The sequence below is a fragment of the Chiloscyllium plagiosum genome, unplaced genomic scaffold (genome assembly GCF_037043375.1).
Source record: "Chiloscyllium plagiosum isolate Xiang-an unplaced genomic scaffold, Cpla_swu_hap1 HiC_scaffold_44, whole genome shotgun sequence".
NCBI lineage: Eukaryota > Metazoa > Chordata > Chondrichthyes > Orectolobiformes > Hemiscylliidae > Chiloscyllium > Chiloscyllium plagiosum.
The window spans coordinates 3,731,151-3,757,290 of record NW_028270182.1 but is presented as its reverse complement, the minus strand read 5'-3'; the positions used below and the strand labels follow the sequence as shown (position 1 = coordinate 3,757,290).

Here is a 26,140-nt window from a genome sequence, read left to right as displayed (position 1 = left end):
GCAAATGGGGACTGGATCAGATTGAGATGTTTGGTTGGCGCTGACGATTTGGGTCTGTTTCCGTGCTGTGTGACTCTATGTATATTTGTATAAAATTTAAAGTGAATCTCCAAAAAGAAACCTGAGGTGAGTAAAAGCTTTCTCACACAGACAGTGGTTAGGGTCTGGAACGCACTGCCTGGAAACGTGATGGGGGCAGGTTAGATTGAGGCTTTCAAAAGGGGTGTTGGATGGTAATCTAAACAGAAGCCCAATGTGTAAGGCACTGGGGACAAGGCAGGAGAATGGGACCCAGTCATTTCACTCATTTGGAGAGCCAGTGCAGACCCATATCCCTCCAAATCCTTCCTATCCATATACCCATCCAAATGCCTTTTAAATGCTGTAATTGTACCAGCCTCCACCACTTCCTCTGGCAGCTCATTCCATACACACACCACCCTCTGTGTGAAAAAGTTGCCCCTTAGGTCTCTTTTATATCTTTCCCCTCTCACCCTAAGCCTATGCTCTCTAATTATGATTTCCCCTTCATAAATCCATGCTGATTCTGACCTATCCTGTTACTGCTATCCAGATGTGTCTCACCGGAAATTAACAGGTGATTATAAAAGCACACATGGGGCAATGTCCCTCTGCTTAAATGCCCCCTGCATTTGAGCAAAGGATGGAATACAATGAAAGTAATCAGCAACTTTCTGATGTTGCAGATGGTGTTGAATGGTCCACATGGCCAGCTGACAGGATAGCTCACTGCTGACACCTGCTGGTTATCAGTAAAATTAACATCTTTGAGCTGGACAAGAAATGACATGACTTTCAGCACCTTCAGGATGTGTCAAAGCAGCCAGAGGAAGTACTTTGCAAACCCACTAGAAATATGGCACACAGCAAGGTCCCAAATGCATCAGCAGCAAGATGCCAAAGTTAATTAAATTTCCCGACATCAGTTCAGGGATCCTGTCGTCCCCTCAGTAGAACCTGGGAGAACACTCCTGGTTGATACCTCGAAAGACATGCCTGGGGAAAACATTACTGCCTGTAGATAGACTCAATATTAACGATTCAGTCAAATCATGATACTGCCGACAGTGCGGCGCTCCCTCAGTACTGACCCTCCGACAGTGCCCACTCCCTCAGCACTGACCCTCCGACACTGTGGCACTCCCTCAGCACTGACCCTCCGACAGTGCCCACTCCCTCAGCACTGACCCTCCGACAGTGCCCACTCCCTCAGTACTGACCCTCCCACAGTGCGGCGCTCCCTCAGCACTGACCCTCCGACAGTGCCCACTCCCTCAGCACTGACCCTCCGACAGTGCCCACTCCCTCAGTACTGACCCTCCGACAGTGACCACTCCCTCAGCACTGACCCTCCGACAGTGCCCACTCCCTCAGCACTGACCCTCCGACAGTGCCCACTCCTTCAGCACTGACCCTCCCACAGTGCGGCGCTCCCTCAGCACTGACCCTCCGACAGTGCCCACTCCCTCAGCACTGACCCTCCGATAGTGCCCACTCCCTCAGCACTGACCCTCCGACAGTGCGGCGCTCCCTCAGCATTGACCCTCCGACAGTGCGGCGCTCCCTCAGCACTGACCCTCCAACAGTGCCCACTCCCTCAGTGCTGACCCTCCGACAGTGCCCACTCCCTCATGACTGACCCTCCGACAGTGCCCACTCCCTCAGTACTGACCATCCGACAATGCCCACTCCCTCAGTACTGATCCTCTGACAGTGCCCAGTCCCTCAGCGCTGACCCACCGACAATGTGGCGCTCCCTCATGACTGACCCTCCGACAGTGCGGCACTCCCTCATGACTGACCCTCCGACAGTGTGGCGCTCCCTCAGCACTGACCCTCCGACAGTGCCCACTCCCTCAGTACTGACCCTCCGACAGTGCGGCGCTCCCTCAGCACTGACCCTCCGACAGTGCGGTGCTCCCTCAGCACTGACCCTCCGACAGTGCCCACTCCCTCAGTACTGACCCTCCGACAGTGTGGCGCTCCCTCATGACTGACCCTCCGACAGTGCGGCGCTCCCTCAGCACTGACCCTCCGACAGTGCCCACTCCCTCAGTACTGACCCTCCGACAGTGCCCAGTCCCTCAGCGCTGACCCACCGACAATGTGGCGCTCCCTCATGACTGACCCTCCGACAGTGCGGCGCTCCCTCAGCACTGACCCTCCGACAGTGCAGCGCTCCCTCAGCGCTGACCCTCCGACAGTGCGGCACTCCCTCAGCACTGACCCTCCGACAGTGCGGCACTCCCTCAGCACTGACCCTCTGACAGTGCGGCACTCCCTCAGCACTGACCCTCCGACAATGCTGCGTTCCCTCAGCACTGACCATCCGTCAGTGTCCTCTTGCTCAGCATTGACCCTCCGACCGTGCCCGCTCCCTCAGCACTGATCCTCTGCAGTGCTGTGCCTCTCTATTGTCAGGTAGGGGGCCTAAATTGCAATCAAACAACAGCTTGCATTTATGTAGCACCTTTAGTATAGTAGTTCTTCCCTCAGTGTAAAGCATAGATCCTCAAACAGGAAAGATCAAAGGGTGTAGGGGATGGAGGAGGTTACAGAGATCGGGAGTGATGTAGGGGCTGGAGGGGGTTACAGCGATAGGGAGGGGGTGTAGGGGCTGAAGGGGGTTACAGCGATAGGGAGGGGGTGTAGGGGCTGGAGGGGGTTACAGCGATAGGGAGGGGGTGTAGGGGCTGGAGGGGGTTACAGCGATAGGGAGGGGATGTAGGGGCTGGAGGGGGTTACAGAGATAGGGTGGGGTGTAGGGGCTGGAGGGGGTTACAGAGATATGGAGGGAGTGTAGGGACTGGAGGGGGTTATAGAGATAGAGGGGTGGGGTAACCGTGATGGGTGACAGTGAAAATGAACAGTCGAGGGCCAAAGGGATTTGGATGAAATCAGGTTTCTATCAGGTGGCAACAGGAAGAATCATTGAGAGCAGAGTGACCAAAGCACTGGACACCCTCTGGCAGTGAGGATGACCTCCCAGGGACAAGGAGAGCTGGCTGTTTAAGGTCCAATGGTATTGCGGGTTCCTCCTGGTGTGTGAGGGGGTTGTGATTGGAATCTCTGCCTTTTTACACACCACACTCCCAACACCAAGCTGCTCCTGAACTGGTCTCACCATCCACTCTTATTGTCTCATCCCCTTCGACAGGGAGGATGGGTTCTGCCACTGCATACGTGAGATGCTCAACCCTGGGTAGCATCACAATATTGACCACACAACACACTGGGCGAGCTCTGGTTACCATGGCATCCTTTATTCTCCTTCTTGTCTTTTAGACAACAATCAATGCCACCATTTTTAATGAATTGAGATCTGTCTCACTCTCTCTCTTCCTCTCTCACAGGCGGTTGAATAGTATCACGCTAACAGGCAGCTTGACCAGGCTTTTCCGTTTGGAACCTTGTTAATAATGACCTATATTAAAAGAGGTAAGCTGAAGGTAACCTATAACCTCCAGAGGATAATGCAGCAAATGTTTTTCATCTCTCTGGTATCTCATCCTGAATCAGGAAACCTCAAAGACTCATGGGATGTGGGTGTCGCTAGGTGGGCCTGACCCTAGTTGCCCCCCTTGAGAAGGTGGGGGTGAGCTGCTTTCTTGACCCGTTGCAGTCCATGTGCTGGAGGGTAGTCCCACAATGTCCCTGAGGGAGGGAATCCCAGGATTCTGACCCAGCCACACTGAAGGAACGACGATATATTTCCAAGTCAGGATGGTGAGGGGCTCAGAGGGAACTTGCAGGGGGTGGGGTTCCCATGTATCTGTGGCCCCTTGTCTTTCTAGATGGAAGGGGCCGTGGGTTTGGAAGGTGCTGCCTGAGGATCTTTGGGGAGTTTCTGCAGTGTATCTTGTAGATGGTACACACTGCTGCTACTGAGCGTCGGTGGGTAAGGGAGGGAGGGGATGTTTGTGGGTGTGGTGCCAATCAAGCGGGGGCTGCTTTGTCCCTGGATGGTGTCGAGCTTCTTGAATGTTGTTGGAGCTGCCCCCATCCAGGGGCAAGTGGGGAGTATTCCCTCACACTCCTGACTTGTGCCTTGTAGATGGTGGGACAGGCTTTGGGGAGTCAGGAGGGGAGTTACTCCAGTTGTTATAGCCACTGTGTCTATGTGGTGAACAGTGACCCCCAGCATGATGACAGTGGTGGGAAGGGGGTTCATTGATGTTAACACCATTGAATGTCAAGGGGTGTCAGTTAGATGGTCTTTTCCTGGAGATGCTCAGTGTCTGACAGTGAAAGAGAGATTTATTTTGGAAGTGCAGTGATTTGTGGAAGGTAGGAAACATGGCAGACAATTTGTGCACTGCAAGATCTTACAAACAGCAACATGGTGGAAACGTGACAGAGCAGATACCTTTCTAAATACAGCTGTTTGTGGGATTGATCCTCACCCCGGCACACCGAGGAAAACCCACTTGCCATTCTCCGGTTTCACCAAGTCCTTTATACCCAGCGCGATGCTTGATTAAAGTGGGACAGGTATGGGGAGACTGGCAGCTGTTTAAGGTGCATTGAAGATGGTTAAGAGGAACCAGCAGATAGAGGAAAACAATCTGCTCTGTTTCAGCTGGGAATGTTCAACCTGAACATCTCAGCTGGGCTGGGGATATGATCTCAGCAATCACACCCTCACACAGACAGAAGGGGGTCTCTGGAACTTTTACCCCTCACTCAGATAAAGGCAGCCAACTGGAAACTTCAGAGCTCAGATCGATAGTTTATTTGTTTTTTTTTCTGGGCAAAATGTGATCACAGGTTAAGGAAGAGAGACCCGTAGATGGTGTTCAGATATAGATCAGCCACAATTGAATGGGCTTTTCCTGTCTCTAATGCATCCAATGTCCACACAGTGAGAATTAGGTTGGGGATGATCCCACAGAAACCTATAACCTTGTATTCGTTAGAGTTTAGAAGGTTGAAGGGAGATCTAATAGAAACTTCCAAGATAATGCATGGCTTAGAAAAGGTGGACGCTGGGAAATTGTTCCTGTCAGGTGGGAATACTAGGACCCGTGGGCACAGCCTTAGAACTAGAGGGGGTCAATTTACAACCGAAACAAGAGACATTTCTTCAGCCAGAGAGTGGTGGGCCTGTGGAATTCATTGCCACGGAGCGCATTGGAGGCCGGGACATTAAATGTCTTCAAGGCAGGGATTGATAAATTCTTAATCTCGCAAGGAATTAAGGGATACAGAGAGTGTGCATGTAAGTGGCGCTGAAATGCCCAACAGCTATGATTAAATGGCAGAGTGGACTCGATGGGCCGAATGGCCTTACTTCCACTCCATGTCGTATGGTCTTATACCATTCTAACAGGGTAAAGGGTGTTTCTGATGACCGAGGGGGAATCCAGAACCGACGTGGGGGACTGGTTTACAGTCTAAAGGAGACTGGGTAGGACTCAGATGAGGAGAAATGGCTTCACCCGGAGAGTGGGGAACCTCTGCCTCGGAAAGCGGCCCATTCCAAAAATATTGGATGCTTTCAACGAAGGAGTTGGATGTAGCTCTCCAGGTTGATGGGAATGGGGGAGAAAGCAGGGAACAGGGATGATCAGTCACAATCCATTGGAATGGCAGAGCAGGCTCAAGGGGACGAATGGCCTTCTCCCGCCCCGATTCTGTACGTTTCTTTGAGTGAAGCCTTTCGAAATTGAATAGCCTGAGGACCTTTCCTACCTGAGCTGTAGGAAGTGTTAAATGGGAGTCCTGTCACAACCTAAAATAGCCTTGGCAGGAGTGATGGGAACAGGAACAAAAAACAGTACTTTTCAAAACCTCTTGGAGGATCTGGACAGGCGAATATTAATGAAGAGGGTGGGGAGAGGATTAGCGCGTATGAATGTTAAGCAGGAGGAGGATTATAAACAGGTTCAGCCGCATCTTTTGACAGTCCAACTGGTCTTGCTAAGCGTGCGTATGTTTGTCTGCTGCTGCATTTAACTGTTTGACTCCTGACTCTAACCTCAGTTGTGTTTGCCTCGACCACTTCCAACTTTAGTGAAGATGGCTCCCAAGGTGAAGAAATCATTTGGACAGACCATGCATGAGTGGGGAGAGTTCTTGTGGAACCCAAGGACACAGGAGTTCCTGGGGAGGACTGGCTCCAGTTGGGGTAAGTCAGTGAGGTTCCTCGCAAAATGTTTCAGTTCTGTTGTTGGTCTTTCCCGTCTACCCCTGGGCTCCAGCTCAATGGGAGACTTGCAATTAGCCGAGGGAACTTTCAATCTCTTAAAAGTTTTGCGTCTCTTGACTGTTTCTTCCAGGTGTTTGCAAAGATGTAAATAAATCCTGGGAGACAGAGAGGGTTAATTTTTCCCGTGTTCCAGGTTATGAGTCTTCCCGCTGGGTGAGTGTGTACTTGTCTGAGCAGAATGGGAAAGCCGAAGCCAAATTCCCCCCTTACTGAGGGAATGGGGAGGGGGAATAAAGGGGCTCGATAACTTCACTCCCCAACCCCATCCAATACTGGGCTAGAAACCCTCCAGGCTAGAGGGAGGTAAACACCACTGAAATTCAGGAGGCAATTAAAACCCATTCAAACAGCGGGGGCTCCCTTCACCCTCGTTGAGGGGATGGGCTTAAACATTGGATACAGGGGTGGATCACCCGAATATGGGGCTGTGGGGGAACACCACTGGAATATAATAACCCCTTCCAGTGTTCCCCACCACTGGAATATAATAACCCCTTCCAGTGTTCATCACCACTGGAATATAATAACCCCTTCCAGTGTTCCCCACCACTGGAATACAATAACCCCTTCCAGTGTTCCCCATCACTGGAATATAATAACCCCTTCCAGTGTTCATCACCACTGGAATATAATAACCCATTCCAGTGTTCCCCACCACTGGAATACAATAACCCCTTCCAGTGTTCCCCACCACTGGAATATAATAATCCCTTCCAGTGTTCATCACCACTGGAATATAATAACCCCTTCCACTGTTCATCACCACTGCAATATAATAACCCATTCCAGTGTTCATCACCATTGGAATATAATAACCCCTTCCAGTGTTTCCCATCACTGGAATATAATAACACCTTCCAATGTTTCCCACCACTGGAATATAATAACCCCTTCCAGTGTTCCCCACCACTGGAATATAATAACCCCTTCCAGTGGCCCTCACCACTGCAATATAATAACCCATTCCAGTGTTCATCACCACTGGAATATAATAACCCCTTCCAGTGTTCCCCACTACTGCAATATAATAACCCCTTCCAGTGTTCCCCACTACTGCAATATAATAACACCTTCCAGTGTTCCCTGATCACTGCAATATAATAACCCCTTTCAGTGTTTCCCCACCACTGGAATATAATAACCCCTTCCAGTGTTCCCCACCACTGGAATATAATAACCCCTTTCAGTGTTTCCCCACCACTGGAATATAATAACCCCTTCCAGTGTTCCCCACTACTGGAATATAATAACCCCTTTCAGTGTTTCCCCACCACTGGAATATAATAACCCCTTCCAGTGTTCCCCACTACTGCAATATAATAACACCTTCCAGTGTTCCCCACCACTGGAATATAATAACCCCTTCCAATGTTTCCCACCACTGGAATATAATAACCCCTTCCAGTGGCCCTCACCACTGCAATATAATAACCCCTTCCAGTGTTCCCCACCACTGGAATATAATAACACCTTCCAGTGGCCCTCACCACTGCAATATAATAACCCATTCCAGTGTTTCCCACCACTGGAATATAATAACCTCTTCCAGTGTTCCCCACACCACTGGAATATAATAACCCCTTCCAGTGTCCCCCACCACTGGAATATAATAACCCCTTCCAGTGTCCCCCACCACTGGAATATAATAACCCCTTCCAGTGTCCCCCACCACTGGAATATAACACCTTCCAGTGTTCCCCATCACTGGAATATAATAACCCCTTCCAGTGTTTCCCCACCACTAGAATATAATAGCGCCTTTCAATGTTCCCCCACAGCCCCACATTCGGGGTGATCCACCCCTGTATCCAATGTTTAAGCCCACCCCTCCAATGAGGGTAAAGGGGCCCCCCTCTGTTTGAATGGGTTTAAATTGCCTCCTGGATTTCAGTGATGTTTACCCCCCTCTAGCCTGGAGGGTTTCTAGCCCAGTATTGTATGGGGTTGTGGAATGAAGTTATCGGGCTTCAACCCCTGTATCTGACATTTAAACCCACACCCAATAAGAGTATATCTAGCCCCCTTTACTTGAAAGGGGTTATTATATTCCAGTGAATAAAGGGGGCTGGATATACCCTTATTGGGTATGGGCTTAAATGTCAGATACAGGGGTTGGTGCATCCCCTTTCTCTCCAAATATGGGGTGTAGATAGATACCGCTGGAATATAATAAACCCCTTCCAGTGCAGGGAGAGGGGTGGGGGGGGGGGGGAACCTTCTCTTTAACATCAGATACAGGGGATGGGCGGTAAATAAAGGGATGGATAGCTCAAACCCAGATTTAATCATTGCTTGCCCAGCCCTCCACACAGGAATCCGGGTGTGGGGGCTAGACTAGGTTTCTGGGACTGGTTCCATGCAGAAACATCAAGGGTGGCCACTCTGAGTCCTGCGCTCAATCCCAACTCAATCCCTGTCCTCCCCCTGAGCAGCGTGCATTGGATTGTGACTCGGTCTGAGCTTGGGGCAGGCGGGGGGAGTCTATCCTTGTGTCCTCAGACTGTGGGGGCCAGGGAGGAGTTAGAACAGGGTGAGAGGTGGGGGAAAGGAGGTGGGACTTCTCTCCTTGGGCTCATCCCCCAGCAAACGCAGGACGTCTGAAACTGGAACAATCTGTTTCAGCGTTATAGCTGGGCATAGTGTCTGATAGATTCCACTTGACAGATGGTATTTAATCCCACACGGACCTCAATCCCTTCAACATCCTTCACACGCAGGCGAAAAGGAAATACAGTGGCAGGCAATACAGATCCCTATCCGACTGGGTGAATCCAGGTTAACTTGCCCGTGAGCTGTTGAGAGGGATTTGAGATCAAATTCCGCCTCAATTTCTCACTGCCTGATAGTACAGGCTGGAAGGGCTGAATGGACTCATTACTTCTGGAATGCTGCGTTCAATTCTGGTCGCTCTGCTGCAGGAAGCATGTTGTGAAACTTGAAAGGGTTCAGAAAAGATTTACAAGGATGTTGCCAGGGTTGGAGGGTTTGAGCTAAAGGGAGAGGCTGAACAGGCTGGGGCTGCTTTCCCTGGAGTGTTCGAGGGGTGACCTTATAGAGGTTTATAAAATCATGAGGGGCGTGGATAGGGTAAATAGACAAGGTGTTTTCCCTGGGGTGGAGGAGTTCAGAACTAGAGGGCATAGGTTTAGGGTGAGAGGAGAAAGATATAAAAGGGACCTAAGGGGTGACTTTTTCACACAGAGGGTGGTGTGTGTATGGAATGAGCTGCCAGAGGAAGTGGTGGAAGCTGGTACAATTGCAACATTTAAAAGGCATCTGGATGGGTATATGGATAGGAAAAGTTAGAAGGATATGGGCCAAATGTTGCTGGATTAATTTAGAATATCGAGGGATATCAGGAACATAGATAAGCTGCAGAGCTGGTCTGAGAGGTGGCAAATGGAGTTTAATGCGGAAAAGTGTGAGGCAGTTCACTTTGGAAAAAGTAACATGAATGCAGAGTACTGGGCTAATGGTAAAATTCATGGCAGTGTCGAGAAACAGAGATATTGGTGTCCTGATGCATAAATTCCTGAAAGTTGCCACCCAGGTTGATAAGGTTAGTAAGAAGGCATGTGGTGTGTTGGTGTTTATTGGTCGGGGGACTGAGTTTCAGAGCCACGAGGTCATGCTTCAGCTGTACAAGACACTAGTAAGGTCGCACCTGGAGTATTGCGTGCAGTTCTGGTCACTGCATTATAGGGAGGATATGGAAGTTTTGGAAAGGGTTCAGAGGAGATTTACCAGGATGTTGCCTGGTATGAAAGGGAGGTCTTGTGTGGAAAGGCTGAGGGAACTAAGGCTGTTTTCGTTAGAGAGAAGGAGGTTGAGAGCTGACTTAATCGAGCCATATAAGATAATCAGAGGGTTAGGTCGGGTGGATAGTGAGAGCCTTTTTCGTCGGATGGTGATGGCTAGCACAAGGAGACATAGTTTTAAAGTGGGGGATGATAGATTTAGGACAGATATAAGGAGTAGTTTCTTCACTCAGAGAGTAGTAGGGGCATGGAATGCATTGCCTGAAATAGTAGTGGACTCAAAAACTTTAAGAGCATTAAATGGTCATTGGACAAACATATGGATAATAATGGAACTGTATAGGTTAGATGGGCATCAGATTAATTTTGCAGGTCAGCGCAACATCGAGGGCTGAAGGGCCTGCACTGTGCTGCAACGTTCTGTGTTCTATGATCAGATTGGCATTGGACTGAAGGGTTTGTTTCCATACTGTACACCTGGACTGAATGGTCTGTTTCCATACTGTACACCTGGACTGAATGGTCTGTTTCCGTACTGTACACCTGGACTGAAGGGTCTGTTTCCATACTGTACACCTGGACTGAAGGGTCTGTTTCCATACTGTACACCTGGACTGAATGGTCTGTTTCCGTACTGTACACCTGGACTGAAGGGTCTGTTTCCATACTGTACACCTGGACTGAAGGGTCTGTTTCCATACTGTACACCTGGACTGAATGGTCTGTTTCCGTACTGTACACCTGGACTGAAGGGTCTGTTTCCATACTGTACACCTGGACTGAAGTATCTGTTTCCATACTGTACACCTGGACTGAATGGTCTGTTTCCGTACTGTACACCTGGACTGAAGGGTCTGTTTCCATACTGTACACCTGGACTGAAGGGTCTGTTTGAATGCTGTACACCTGGACTGAAGGGTCTGTTTCCATACTGTACACCTGGACTGAAGTGTGTTTCCATACTGTACACCTGGACTGAAGTATCTGTTTCCATACTGTACACCTGGACTGAAGGGTCTGTATCCATACTGTACACCTGGACTGAATGGTCTGTTTCCGTACTGTACACCTGGACTGAAGGGTCTGTTTCCATACTGTACACCTGGACTGAAGGGTCTGTTTCCATACTGTACACCTAGACTGAAGGGTCTGTTTCCATGCTGTACACCTGGACTGAAGGGTCTGTTTCCATACTGTACACCTGGACTGAAGGGTCTGTTTCCATACTGTACACCTGGACTGAAGGGTCTGTTTCCATGCTGTACACCTGGACTGAAGGGTCTGTTTCCGTACTGTACACCTGGACTGAAGGGTCTGTTTCCATACTGTACACCTGGACTGAAGGGTCTGTTTCCATGCTGTACACCTGGACTGAAGGGTCTGTTTCCATAGTGTACACCTGGACTGAAGGGTCTGTTTCCATGCTGTACACCTGGCTGAAGGGTCTGTTTCCATACTGTACACCTGGACTGAAGGACCTGTTTCCATGCTGTACACCTGGACTGAAGGGTCTGTTTCCATACTGTACACCTGGACTGAAGAGTCTGTTTCCATACTGTACACCTGGACTGAAGGGTCTGTTTCCATACTGTACACCTGGACTGAAGAGTCTGTTTCCATACTGTACACCTGGACTGAAGGCTCTGTTTCCATGCTGTATACCTGGACTGAAGGGTCTGTTTCCATGCTGTACACCTGGACTGAAGGGTCTGTTTCCATATTGTACACCTGGACTGAAGGGCCTGTTTCCATACTGTACACCTGGACTGAAGGGTCTGTTTCCATACTGTACACCTGGACTGAAGGGCCTGTTTCCATACTGTACACCTGGACTGAAGGGTCTGTTTCCATGCTGTACACCTGGACTGAAGGGTCTGTTTCCATACTGCACACCTGGACTGAAGAGTCTGTTTCCATACTGTACACCTGGACTGAAGGGTCTGTTTCCATACTGTACACCTGGACTGAAGGGTCTGTTTCCACGCTGTACACCTGGACTGAAGGGTCTGTTTCCATGCTGTACACCTGGACTGAAGGGTCTGTTTCCATGCTGTACACCTGGATAGAAGGGTCTGTTTCCATACTGTACACCTGGACTGAAGGGTCTGTTTCCACACTGTACACCTGGACTGAAGTGTCTGTTTCCATACTGTACACCTGGACTGAAGGGTCTGTTTCCACACTGTACACCTGGACTGAAGGGTCTGTTTCCACACTGTACACCTGGACTGAAGAGTCTGTTTCCATATTGTACACCTGGACTGAAGGGTCTGTTTCCATACTGTACACCAGGACTGAAGGGTCTGTTTCCACACTGTACACCAGGACTGAAGGGTCTGCTTCCACACTGTACACCTGGACTGAAGGGTCTGTTTCCATATTGTACACCTGGACTGAAGGGTCTGTTTCCATACTGTACACCAGGACTGAAGGGTCTGTTTCCATCCTGTACACCTGGACTGAAGGGTCTGCTTCCATACTGTACACCAGGACTGAAGGTTCTGTTTCCATATTGTACACCTGGACTGAAGGGTCTGTTTCCATACTGTACACCAGGACTGAAGGGTCTGTTTCCATATTGTACACCTGGACTGAAGGGTCTGTTTCCATATTGTACGCCTGGAGTGAAGGGTCTGTTTCCATACTGTACACCAGGACTGAAGGGTCTGTTTCCATACTGTACACCTGGACTGAAGGGTCTGTTTCCATGCTGTACACCTGGACTGAAGGGTCTGTTTCCATGCTGTACACCTGGACTGAAGGGTCTGTTTCCATGCTGTACACCTGGACTGAAGGGTCTGTTTCCACACTGTACAGCTGGACTGAAGGGTCTGTTTCCATACTGTACACCTGGACTGAAGGGTCTGTTTCCACACTTTACACCTGGACTGAAGGGTCTGTTTCCACACTGTACACCTGGACTGAAGAGTCTGTTTCCATATTGTACACCTGGACTGAAGGGTCTGTTTCCATACTGTACACCTGGACTGAAGGGTCTGTTTCCACACTGTACACCTGGACTGAAGAGTCTGTTTCCATATTGTACACCTGGACTGAAGGGTCTGTTTCCATGCTGTACACCTGGACTGAAGGGTCTGTTTCCATACTGTACACCTGGACTGAAGGGTCTGTTTCCATGCTGTACACCTGGACTGAAGGGTCTGTTTCCATGCTGTACACCTGGACTGAAGGGTCTGTTTCCACACTGTACACCTGGACTGAAGAGTCTGTTTCCATCTTGTACACCTGGACTGAAGGGTCTGTTTCCATGCTGTACACCTGGACTGTGAAGGGTCTGTTTCCATCCTGTACACCTGGACTGAAGGGCCTGTTTCCATCCTGTACACCTGTACTGAAGGGTCTGTTTCCATATTGTACACCTGGACTGAAGGGTCTGTTTCCATACTGTACACCTGGACTGAAGGGTCTGTTTCCATCCTGTACACCTGGACTGAAGGGTCTGTTTCCATACTGTACACCTGGACTGAAGGGTCTGTTTCCATACTGTACACCTGGACTGAAGGGTCTGTTTCCATCCTGTACACCTGGACTGAAGGGTCTGTTTCCATACTGTACACCTGGACTGAAGGGTCTGTTTCCATTATGTACACCTGGACTGAAGGGTCTGTTTCCATACTGTACACCTGTACTGAAGGGCCTGTTTCCATACTGTACACCTGGACGGAAGGGACTGTTTCCATCCTGTACACCTGGACTGAAGGGTCTGTTTCCACACTGTACACCTGGACTGAAGGGTCTGTTTCCAAACTGTACACCTGGACTGAAGGGCCTGTTTCCATACTGTACACCTGGACTGAAGGGACTGTTTCCATCCTGTACACCTGGACTGAAGGGTCTGTTTCCACACTGTACACCTGGACTGAAGGGTCTGTTTCCAAACTGTACACCTGGACTGAAGGGTCTGTTTCCATTCTGTACACCAGGACTGAAGGGTCTGTTTCCATACTTTATACCTGGACTGAAGGGTCTGTTTCCATCCTGTACACCTGAACTGAAGGTCTGTTTCCATAATGGACACCTGGACTAAAGGGTCTGTTTCCATGCTGTACACCTGGACTGAAGGGTCTGTTTCCATACTGGACACCTGGACTAAAGGGTCTGTTTCCATGCTGTACACCTGGACTGAAGGGCCTGTTTCCATATTGTATACCTGGACTGAAGGTCTGTTTCCATACTGGACACCTGGACTGAAGGGTCTGTTTCCATCCTGTACACCTGAACTGAAGGTCTGTTTCCATACTGGACACCTGGACTAAAGGGTCTGTTTCCATGCTGTACACCTGGACTGAAAGGCCTGTTTCCATAATGTACACCTGGACAGAAGGATGTTTCCATACTGTACACCAGGACTGTGATGGGTCTGTTTCCATACTGGACACCTGGACTAAAGGGTCTGTTTCCATACTGTACACCTGGACTGAAGGGTCTGTTTCCATAATGTACACCTGGACTGAAGGGTCTGTTTCCATACTGTACACCTGGACTGAAGGGTCTGTTTCCATAATGTACACCTGGACTGAAGGGTCTGTTTCCATACTGTACAACTGGACTGAAGTGTCGGTTTACATACTGTACACCAGGACTGTGAAGGGTCTGTTTCCATACTGTACACCTGGACTGAAGGGTCTGCTTCCATGCTGTACACCTGGACTGTGAAGGGCCTGTTTCCACACTGTACACCTGGACTATGAAGGGCCTGTTTCCACACTGTACACCTGGACTGAAGTGTCTGTTTCCAAACTGTACACCTGAACTGAAGTGTCAGTTTCCATGCTGTACACCTGGACTGAGGGGCCTGTTTCCATACTGTACATCTGGACTGTGAAGGGTCTGTTTCCATGCTGTACACCTGGACTGAAGGGTCTGTTTCCATACTGTACAACTGGAATGAAGGGTCTGTTTCCAAATTGTACACCTGGACTGAAGAGTCTGTTTCCATACTGTACACCTGGACTGTGAAGGGTCTGTTTCCAGGCTGTACACCAGGACTGTGAAAGGTCTGTTTCCATGCTGTACACCTGGACTGAAGGGTCTGTTTCCATGCTGTTCACCTGGACTGAAGGGTCTGTTTCCATGCTGGACACCTGGACTGAAGGGTCTGTTTCCGTACTGTATACCTGGACTGAAGTATCTGTTTCCATACTGTACACCTGGACTGAAGGGTCTGTTTCCATGCTGTACACCTGGACTGAAGGGTCTGTTTCCCTGCTGTACACCTGGACTGAAGGGTCTGTTTCCATAATGTACACCTGGATTGAACGGTCTGTTTCCACACTGTACACCTGGACTGAAGGGTCTGTTTCCATACAGTACACCTGGACTGAAGGGTCTGCTTCCATGCTGTACACCAGGACTGTGAAGGGTCTGTTTCCATACTGAACACCTGGACTGAAGGGTCTGCTTCCATACTGTGCACCTGGACTGTAAAGGGTCTGTTTCCTTACTGTACACCTGGACTGAAGGGTCTGTTTCCATACTGTACACCTGGACTGAAGGGTCTGTTTCCATAATGTACACCTGGACTGAAGGGTCTGTTTCCATACTGTACAACTGGACTGAAGTGTCGGTTTACATACTGTACACCAGGACTGTGAAGGGTCTGTTTCCATACTGTACACCTGGACTGAAGGGTCTGCTTCCATGCTGTACACCTGGACTGTGAAGGGCCTGTTTCCACACTGTACACCTGGACTGTGAATGGCCTGTTTCCTTACTGTACACCTGGACTATGAAGGGCCTGTTTCCACACTGTACACCTGGACTGAAGTGTCTGTTTCCAAACTGTACACCTGGACTGAAGGGTCTGTTTCCATACTGTACAACTGGAATGAAGGGTCTGTTTCCAAATTGTACATCTGGACTGAAGAGTCTGTTTCCATGCTGTACACCTGGACTGAAGGGTCTGTTTCCAAACTGTACACCTGGACTGTGAAGGGTCTGTTTCCAGGCTGTACACCAGGACTGTGAAAGGTCTGTTTCTATGCTGTACACCTGGACTGAAGGGTCTGTTTCCATGCTGTTCACCTGGACTGAAGGGTCTGTTTCCGTACTGTATACCTGGACTGAAGTATCTGTTTCCATACTGTACACCTGGACTGAAGGGTCTGTTTCCATGCTGTACACCTGGACTGAAGGGTCTGTTTCCCTGCTGTACACCTGGACTGAAGGGTCTGTTTCCATAATGTACACCTGGATTGAACGGTCTGTTTCCACACTGTACACCTGGACTGAAGGGTCTGTTTCCATACTGTACACCTGGACTGAAGGGTCTGCTTGCATGCTGTACACCAGGACTGTGAAGGGTCTGTTTCCATACTGTACACCTGGACTGAAGGGTCTGCTTCCATACTGTGCACCTGGACTGTAAAGGGTCTGTTTCCTTACTGTACACCTGGACTGAAGGGTCTGCTTCCATACTGTGCACCTGGACTGTGAAGGGTCTGTTTCTGTACTGTACACGTGGACTGAAGGGTCTGTTTCCATACTGTACACCAGGACTGAAGGGTCTGTTTCCCTGCTGTACACCTGGACTGAAGTGTCTGTTTCCACACTGTACACCAGGATTGAAGAGTCTGTTTACATACTGTACACCTGGACTGAAGGGTCTGTTTCCATACTGTACACCTGGACTGAAGGGTCTGTTTCCACGCTGTAGACCTGGACTGAAGGGTCTGCTTCCATGCTGTACACCAGGACTGTGAAGGGTCTGTTTCCATACTGTACACCTGAACTGAAGGATCTATTTCCATACTGTACACCTGGACTGAAGGGCCTGTTTCCATTCTGTACACCTGGACTGTGAAGGGCCTGTTTCCACACTGTACACCTGGACTGTGAAGGGCCTGTTTCCTTACAGTACACCTGGACTGTGAAGGGCCTGTTTCCACACTGTACACCTGAACTGAAGTGTCTGTTTCCATGCTGTACACCGAGATTGTGAAGGGTTTGTTTCCATACTGTACACCTGGACTGTGAAGGGCCTGTTTCCACACTGTACACCTGGACTGAAGTGTCTGTTTCCAAACTGTACACCTGAACTGAAGTGTCTGTTTCCATGCTGTACACCGAGATTGTGAAGGGTCTGTTTCCATACTGTACACCAGGACTGAAGGGTCTGTTTCCATACTGTACACCAGGACTGAAGGGTCTGTTTCCATGCTGTACACCCGGACTGAAGGGACTGTGTCCATGCTGTACACCTGGACTGATGGGTCTGTTTCCATGCTGCACACCTGGACTGAAGGGTGTTTCCATACTGTACACCTGGACTGAAGGGCCTGTTTCCATGCTGTACACCTGGACTGTGAAGGGTCTGTTTCCATGCTGTACACCTGGACTGAAGGGTCTGTTTCCATACTGTACACCAGGACTGAAGGGTCTGTTTCCATACTGTGCACCTAGATTGTGAAGGGGCTGTTTCCATACTGTACACCTGGACTGAAGGGTCTGTTTCCATACTGTACGCCAGGACTGAAGGGTCTGTTTCCATGCTGTACACCTGGACTGAAGGGTCTGTTTCCATACTGTGCACCTAGATTGTGAAGGGGCTGTTTCCATACTGTACACCTGGACTGAAGGGTCTGATTCAATGCTGTACACCCGGACTGAAGGGCCTGTGTCCATGCTGTACACCTGGACTGAAGGGTCTGTTTCCATGCTGTACACTTGGGCTGATGGGACTGTTTCCATACAGTACACCTGGACTGAAGGGTCTGTTTCCATGCTGTACACCTGGACTGTGAAGGGTCTGTTTCCATACTGTACACCTGGACTGAAGGGCCTGTTTCCATGCTGTACACCTGGACTGTGAAGGGTCTGTTTCCATACTGTACACCTGGACTGAAGGGTCTGTTTCCATGCTGTACACCTGGACTGTGAAGGGTCTGTTTCCATACTGTACAACTGGAATGAAGGGTCTGTTTCCATACTGTACACCAGGACTGAAGGATCTGTTTCCATACTGTACACCTGGACTGAAGGGCCTGTTTCCATGCTGTACACCTGGACTGTGAAGGGTCTGTTTCCATACTGTACACCTGGACTGAAGGGTCTGTTTCCATGCTGTACACCTGGACTGTGAAGGGTCTGTTTCCATACTGTACAACTGGAATGAAGGGTCTGTTTCCATACTGTACACCAGGACTGAAGGATCTGTTTCCATATTGTACACCTGGACTGAGAAGGGTCTGTTTCCATGTTGTACACCTGGACTGAAGGGCCTGTTTCCATACTGTGCACTTGGATTGTGAAGGGTCTGTTTCCATACTGTACAACTGGACTGAGAAGGGTCTGTATCCATGCTGTACAGCTGGACTGAAGGGTCTGTTTCCATGCTGTACACCTGGACTGAAGAGACTATTTCTATGCTGTGCAACTGGACTGAAGGGTCTGTTTCCATGCTGTACACCTGGACTGTGAAGGGTCTGTTTCCATACTGTACAACTGGAATGAAGGGTCTGTTTCCATACTGTACACCAGGACTGAAGGATCTGTTTCCATGCTGTACACCCGGACTAAAGGGCCTGTGTCCATGCTGTACACCTGGACTGATGGGTCTGTTTCCATGCTGTACACCTGGACTGAAGGGTATTTCCATAGTGTACACCTGGACTGTGAAGGGTCTGTTTCCATACTGTACACCTGGACTGAAGGGTATTTCCATAGTGTACACCTGGACTGTGAAGGGTCTGTTTCCATACTGTACACCTGGCCTGAAGGGTCTGTTTCCATGCTGTATACCTGGACTGAAGAGTCTGTTTCTATGCTGTACACCAGGACTGTGAAAGGTCTGTTTCCATCCTGTACACCTGGACTAAAGGGTCTGTTTCCATACTGTACACTTGGACTGTGAAGGGCCTGTTTCCATGCTGCACACCTGGACTGTGAAGTCTCTGTTACCATACTGTACATCAGGACTGAACGGTCTATTTCCCTGCTGTACAACTGGACTGAAGTGTGTATTTCCATACTGTACACCTGGACTGTGAAGGGCCTGTTTTCATACTGTACACCTGGACTGAAGAGTCGATTTCCATACTGTACACCTGGACCGAAGGGTCTGTGTCCATGCTGTACACCTGGACTGAAGGGTCTGTTTCCATTTTGTACAACTGGAGTGAAGGGTCTGTTTCCATAATGTCCACCTGGACCGAACGGACTGTTTCCAGGCTGTACACTTGGACTGTGAAAGGTCTGTTTCCATACTGTACACCTGGACTAAAGGGTCTGTTTCTATGCTGTACACCTGGACTGTGAAGTGTTTGTTTCCATACTGGACACCTGGACTGAAGGGTCTGTTTGCATACTGTATACCTGGACTGAAGGGTCTGTTTGTTTCCATACTGTACACCTGGACTGAAGGGTCTGATTCCATGCTGTACACCTGGACTGAAGGGTCTGTTTCCATGCTGTACACCTGGACTGAAGGGTCTGTTTCCATACTGTACACCTGGACTGAAGGGTGTTTCCATACTGTACACCTGGACTGAAGGGTCTGTTTCCATACTGTACACCTGGACTGAAGGGTCTGTTTCCATGCTGTACACCTGGACTGAAGGGTCTGTTTCCAAACTGTACACCTGGACCGAAGGATCTGTTTCCAAACTGTACACCTGGACCGAAGGATCTGTTTCCTGACTGGACACCTGGATTGTGAAGGGTCTGTTTCCATACTGTACACCTGGATTGTGAAAGGTCTGTTTCCATACTGTACAACTGGACTGAGAAGGGTTTGTAACCATGCTATACACCTGGACCGAAGGGTCTGTTTCCATTTTGTACAACTGGAGTGAAGGGTCTGTTTCCATAATGTCCACCTGGACCGAACGGACTGTTTCCATACTGTACAACTGGACTGTGAAGGGTCTGTTTCTATGTTGTACACCTGGGGGACTGATGGTTCTGTTTCCATGCTGTACACCTGGACTGAAGGGTGTTTCCATACTGTACACCTGGACTGAAGGGTCTGTTTCCATATTGTACACCTGGACTGAGAAGGGTCTGTTTCCATGTTGTACACCTGGACTGAAGGGCCTGTTTCCATACTGTGCACTTGGATTGTGAAGGGTCTGTTTCCATACTGTACAACTGGACTGAGAACGGTTTGTATCCATACAGTACACCTGGACTGTGAAGTGTCTGTTTCTATGTTGTACACTTAGACTGAAGGGTCTGTTTCTATACTGTACACCTGGACTGTAAAGGGCCTGTTTCCATACTGTACACCTGGACTGAAGGGTCTGCTTCCATACTGTGCACCTGGATTGTGAAGGGGTAGTTTCCATACTGTACAACTGGACTGAGAAGGGTCTGTATCCATGCTGTACAGCTGGACTGAAGGGTCTGTTTCCATGCTGTACACCTGGACTGAAGAGACTATTTCTATGCTGTGCAACTGGACTGAAGGGTCTGTTTCCATACTGTACACCTGGACTGTGAAAGGTCTGTTTCCATAATTTACAACTGGACTGTGAACGGTCTGTTTCCATACTACACACCTGGACTGAAGGGTCTGATTCCATGCTGTACACCTGGACTGAAGGGTCTGTTTCCATACTGTACACCTGGACTGAAGGGTCTGTTTCCATACTGTACACCTGGACTGAAGGGTCTGTTTCCATACTGTACACCTGGACTGAAGGGTCTGTTTCCATGCTGTATACCTGGACTGAAGGGTCCGTTTCCATGCTGTACACCTGGACTGAAGGGTCTGTTTCCATGCTGTATACCTGGACTGAAGGGTCCGTTTCCATGCTGTACACCTGGACTGAAGGGTCTGTTTCCATACTGTACACCTGGACTGAAGGGTCTGTTTCCATACTGTACACCTGGACTGAAGGGTCTGTTACCATACTGTGCACCTGGACTGAAGGGTCTGATTCCATGCTGTACACCTGGACTGAAGGGTCTGTTTCCATACTGTACACCTGGACTGAAGGGTCTGTTTCCATACTGTACACCTGGACTGAAGGGTCTGTTTCCATGCTGTATACCTGGACTGAAGGGTCCGTTTCCATGCTGTACACCTGGACTGAAGGGTCTGTTTCCATGCTGTACAATTGGACTGTGAAGGATCTGTTTCCATGCTGTACACCTGGACTGTGAACGGTCTGTTTCCATACTTTACAACTGGACTGTGAAGGGTCTATTTCCATGCTGTACACCTGGACTGAAGAGACTGTTTCCATGCTGTACACCTGGACTGAAGAGACTGTTTCCCTGCTGTACACCTGGACTGAAGGGTCTGTTTCCATACTGTACACCTGGACTGTGAAAGGTCTGTTTCCATAATTTACAACTGGACTGTGAACGGTCTGTTACCATACTGTGCACCTGGACTGAAGGGTCTGATTCCATGCTGTACACCTGGACTGAAGGGTCTGTTTCCATACTGTACACCTGGACTGAAGGGTCTGTTTCCATACTGTACACCTGGACTGAAGGGTCTGTTTCCATGCTGTATACCTGGACTGAAGGGTCCGTTTCCATGCTGTACACCTGGACTGAAGGGTCTGTTTCCATGCTGTACAATTGGACTGTGAAGGATCTGTTTCCATGCTGTACACCTGGACTGTGAACGGTCTGTTTCCATACTTTACAACTGGACTGTGAAGGGTCTATTTCCATGCTGTACACCTGGACTGAAGAGACTGTTTCCATGCTGTACACCTGGACTGAAGAGACTGTTTCCCTGCTGTACACCTAGACTGGAGGGTCTGTTTCCATGCTGTACACCTGGACTGTGAAGGGTCTGTTTCCATACTTTACAACTGGACAGAAGGGTCTGTTTCCATGCTGTACACCTGGACTGTGAACGGTCTGTTTCCATACTTTACAACTGGACTGTGAAGGGTCTATTTCCAAGCTGTACACCTGGACTGAAGAGACTGTTTCCATGCTGTACACCTGGACTGAAGAGACTGTTTCAATGATGTGCTACTGGACTGAAGGGTCTGTTTCCATGCTGTACACCTGGACTGTGAACGGTCTGTTTCCATACTTTACAACTGGACTGTGAAGGGTCTATTTCTATGCTGTACACCTGGACTGAAGAGACTGTTTCCATGCTGTACACCTGGACTGAAGAGACTGTTTCTATGCTGTGCAACTGGACTGAAGGGTCTGTTTCCATGCTGTACACCTAGACTGAAGGGTCTGTTTCCATGCTGTACACCTGGACTGTGAAGGGTCTGTTTCCATACTGTACAACTGGACAGAAGGGTCTGTTTCCATGCTGTACACCTGGAATGAAGGGCCAGTTTCCAAACTGTACACCGGCACTGAAGGGTCTGTTTCCGTCCTGTACAACTGGACTGAAGGGTCTGTGTCCCTGCTGTGCAACTGGACTGTGAAGGGTCTGTTTCCATACTGTACACCTGGATTGAAGAGACTGTTTCCATGCTGTACACCTGGACTCAAGGGTCTGTTTCCAAACTGTACACCTGGACTGTGGAGGGTCTGTTTCCATAATGTACACCTGGACTGAAGGGTGTTTCCATACTTTACAACTGGACTGAAGGGTCTGTTTCCTTCCTGTACAACTGGACTGAAGGGTCTGTTTCCATGCTGTACACCTGGACTGAAGGGTCTGTTTCCATGCTGTACACCTGGACTGAAGGATGTTTCCATACTGTACACCTGGACTGATGGGTCTGTTTCCATGCTGTACACCTGGACTGAAGGGACTGTTTCCATGCTGTACACCTGGACTGAAGGATGTTTCCATACTGTACACCTGGACTGTGAAGGGTCTGTTTCCATGCTGTACACCTGGACTGAAGGGTCTGATTCAATGCTGTGCAACTGGACTGAAGGGTCTGATTCAATGCTGTGCACCTGGACTGATGGGTCTGTTTCCATACTGTACACCTGGACTGAAGGGTCTGTTTTCATGCTGTACACCAGGACTGTGAAGGTTCTGTTACCATACTGTACACCTGGACTGAATGGTCTGTTTCCGTACTGTACACCTGGACTGAAGGGTCTGTTTCCATGCTGTACACCTGGACCGAAGGGTCTGTTTCCATGCTGTACACCTGGACTGAAGGGTCTGTTTCCATGCTGTACACCTGGACCGAAGGGTCTGTTTCCATGCTGTACACCTGGACCGAAGGGTCTGTTTCCATGCTGTACACCTGGACTGTGAAGGTTCTGTTACCATACTGTACACCTGGACTGAAGGGTCTATTTCCATACTGTACACCTGGACTGAAGGGTGTTTCCATATTGTACACCTGGACTGTGAAGGGTCTGTTTGCATACTGTATACCTGGACTGAAGGGTCTGTTTCCATGCTGTACACCTGAACTGAAGGATCTGTTTCCATACTGTACAACTGGAATGAAGGGTCTGTTTCCATGCTGTACAAATGGATTGTGAAGGGTCTGTTTCCATGCTGTACACCTAGACTGAAGGGTCTGTTTCCATGCTGTACACCTGGACTGTGAAGGGTCTGTTTCCATACTGTACAACTGGACAGAAGGGTCTGTTTCCATGCTGTACACCTGGAATGAAGGGCCAGTTTCCAAACTGTACACCGGCACTGAAGGGTCTGTTTCCGTCCTGTACAACTGGACTGAAGGGTCTGTGTCCCTGCTGTGCAACTGGACTGTGAAGGGTCTGTTTCCATACTGTACACCTGGATTGAAGAGACTGTTTCCATGCTGTACACCTGGACTCAAGGGTCTGTTTCCAAACTGTACACCTGGACTGTGGAGGGTCTGTTTCCATAATGTACACCTGGACTGAAGGGTGTTTCCATACTTTACAACTGGACTGAAGGGTCTGTTTCCTTCCTGTACAACTGGACTGAAGGGTCTGTTTCCATGCTGTACACCTGGACTGAAGGGTCTGTTTCCATGCTGTACACCTGGACTGAAGGATGTTTCCATACTGTACACCTGGACTGATGGGTCTGTTTCCATGCTGTACACCTGGACTGAAGGGTCTGTTTCCATGCTGTACACCTGGACTGAAGGATGTTTCCATACTGTACACCTGGACTGTGAAGGGTCTGTTTCCATGCTGTACACCTGGACTGAAGGGTCTGATTCAATGCTGTGCAACTGGACTGAAGGGTCTGATTCAATGCTGTGCACCTGGACTGATGGGTCTATTTCCATACTGTACACCTGGACTGAAGGGTCTGTTTTCATGCTGTACACCAGGACTGTGAAGGTTCTGTTACCATACTGTACACCTGGACTGAAGGGTCTGTTTCCATGCTGTACACCTGGACCGAAGGGTCTGTTTCCATGCTGTACACCTGGACTGAAGGGTCTGTTTCCATGCTGTACACCTGGACTGAAGGGTCTGTTTCCATGCTGTACACCTGGACTGTGAAGGTTCTGTTACCATACTGTACACCTGGACTGAAGGGTCTATTTCCATACTGTACACCTGGACTGAAGGGTGTTTCCATATTGTACACCTGGACTGTGAAGGGTCTGTTTGCATACTGTATACCTGGACTGAAGGGTCTGTTTCCATGCTGTACACCTGAACTGAAGGATCTGTTTCCATACTGTACAACTGGAATGAAGGGTCTGTTTCCATGCTGTACAAATGGATTGTGAAGGGTCTGATTCCATGCTGTACACCTGGACTGTGAAGGGTCTGTTTCCATACTGTACACCTGGACTGAAGGGTCTGTTTCCATGCTGTACACCTGAACTGAAGGGTCTGTTTCCATACTGTACAACTGGAATGAAGGGTCTGTTTCCATGCTGTACACCTGGACTGAAGGATCTGTTTCCAGACTGTACACCTGGACTGTGAAGGGCCTGTTTCCATGCTGCACACCTGGACTGTGAAGTCTCTGTTACCATACTGTACATCAGGACTGAACGGTCTATTTCCCTGCTGTACAACTGGACTGAAGTGTGTATTTCCATACTGTACACCTGGACTGTGAAGGGCCTGTTTTCATACTGTACACCTGGACTGAAGAGTCTATTTCCATACTGTACACCTGGACCGAAGAGTCTGTTTCCATGCTGTACACCTGCACTGAAGGGTCTGTGTCCATGCTGTACACCTGGACTGAAGGGTCTGTTTCCATTTTGTACAACTGGAGTGAAGGGTCTGTTTCCATAATGTCCACCTGGACCGAACGGACTGTTTCCAGGCTGTACACTTGGACTGTGAAAGGTCTGTTTCCATACTGTACACCTGGACTAAAGGGTCTGTTTCTATGCTGCACACCTGGACTGTTAAGTGTTTGTTTCCATACTGGACACCTGGACTGAAGGGTCTGTTTGCATACTGTATACCTGGACTGAAGGGTCTGTTTCCATACTGTACACCTGGACTGAAGGGTCTGATTCCATGCTGTACACCTGGACTGAAGGGTCTGTTTCCATGCTGTACACCTGGACTGAAGGGTCTGTTTCCATACTGTACACCTGGACTGAAGGGTCTGTTTCCATACTGTACACCTGGACTGAAGGGTCTGTTTCCATGCTGTACACCTGGATTGAACGGTCTGTTTCCATACTGTACACCTGGACTGATGGGTCTGTTTCCATGCTGTACACCTGGACTGAAGGGTCTGTTTCCATGCTGTACACCTGGACTGAAGGATATTTCCATACTGTACACCTGGACTGTGAAGGGTCTGTTTCCATGCTGTACACCTGGACTGAAGGGATGTTTCCATGCTGTACAACTGGACTGAAGGGTCTGTTTCCATGCTGTACAACTGGGCTGAAGGGTCTGTTTCATTGCTGTGCAACTGGACTGAAGGGTCTGATTCCATCATGTACACCTGGACTGAAGGGTCTGTTTCATTGCTGTGCAACTGGACTGAAGGGATGTTTCCATACTGTACACCTGGACTGAAGGGTCTGTTTCATTGCTGTGCAACTGGACTGAAGGGACTGTTTCCATACTGTACACCTGGACTGAAGGGTCTGTTTCCATACTGTACACCTGGACTGAAGGGTCTGTTTCCATGCTGTACACCTGGATTGAACGGTCTGTTTCCATACTGTACACCTGGACTGATGGGTCTGTTTCCATGCTGTACACCTGGACTGAAGGGTCTGTTTCCATGCTGTACACCTGGACTGAAGGATATTTCCATACTGTACACCTGGACTGTGAAGGGTCTGTTTCCATGCTGTACACCTGGACT

The 26,140-nt window shown here is 49.2% G+C and overlaps 1 protein-coding gene across 4 annotated transcripts in view; it reads left to right on the top strand.

Moving 5' to 3' along the window:
- The first annotated feature begins 5,943 nt into the window (after positions 1 to 5,943).
- atp1b2b (ATPase Na+/K+ transporting subunit beta 2b) overlaps positions 5,944 to 26,140 on the top strand; it is a 73,424-nt gene continuing 53,227 nt past the window's right edge. For 2 of the 4 annotated variants that reach the window (XM_087982732.1, XM_087982730.1), the window contains exon 1: positions 5,944 to 6,148. In XM_087982732.1, coding sequence (XP_087838858.1) covers positions 6,040 to 6,148 — 109 coding nt within the window. In that variant the 5' untranslated portion in view covers positions 5,944 to 6,039. The remainder of the gene's footprint in view (positions 6,149 to 26,140) is intronic. The other 2 variants (XM_087982733.1, XM_087982731.1) reach the window with 1 other exon arrangement.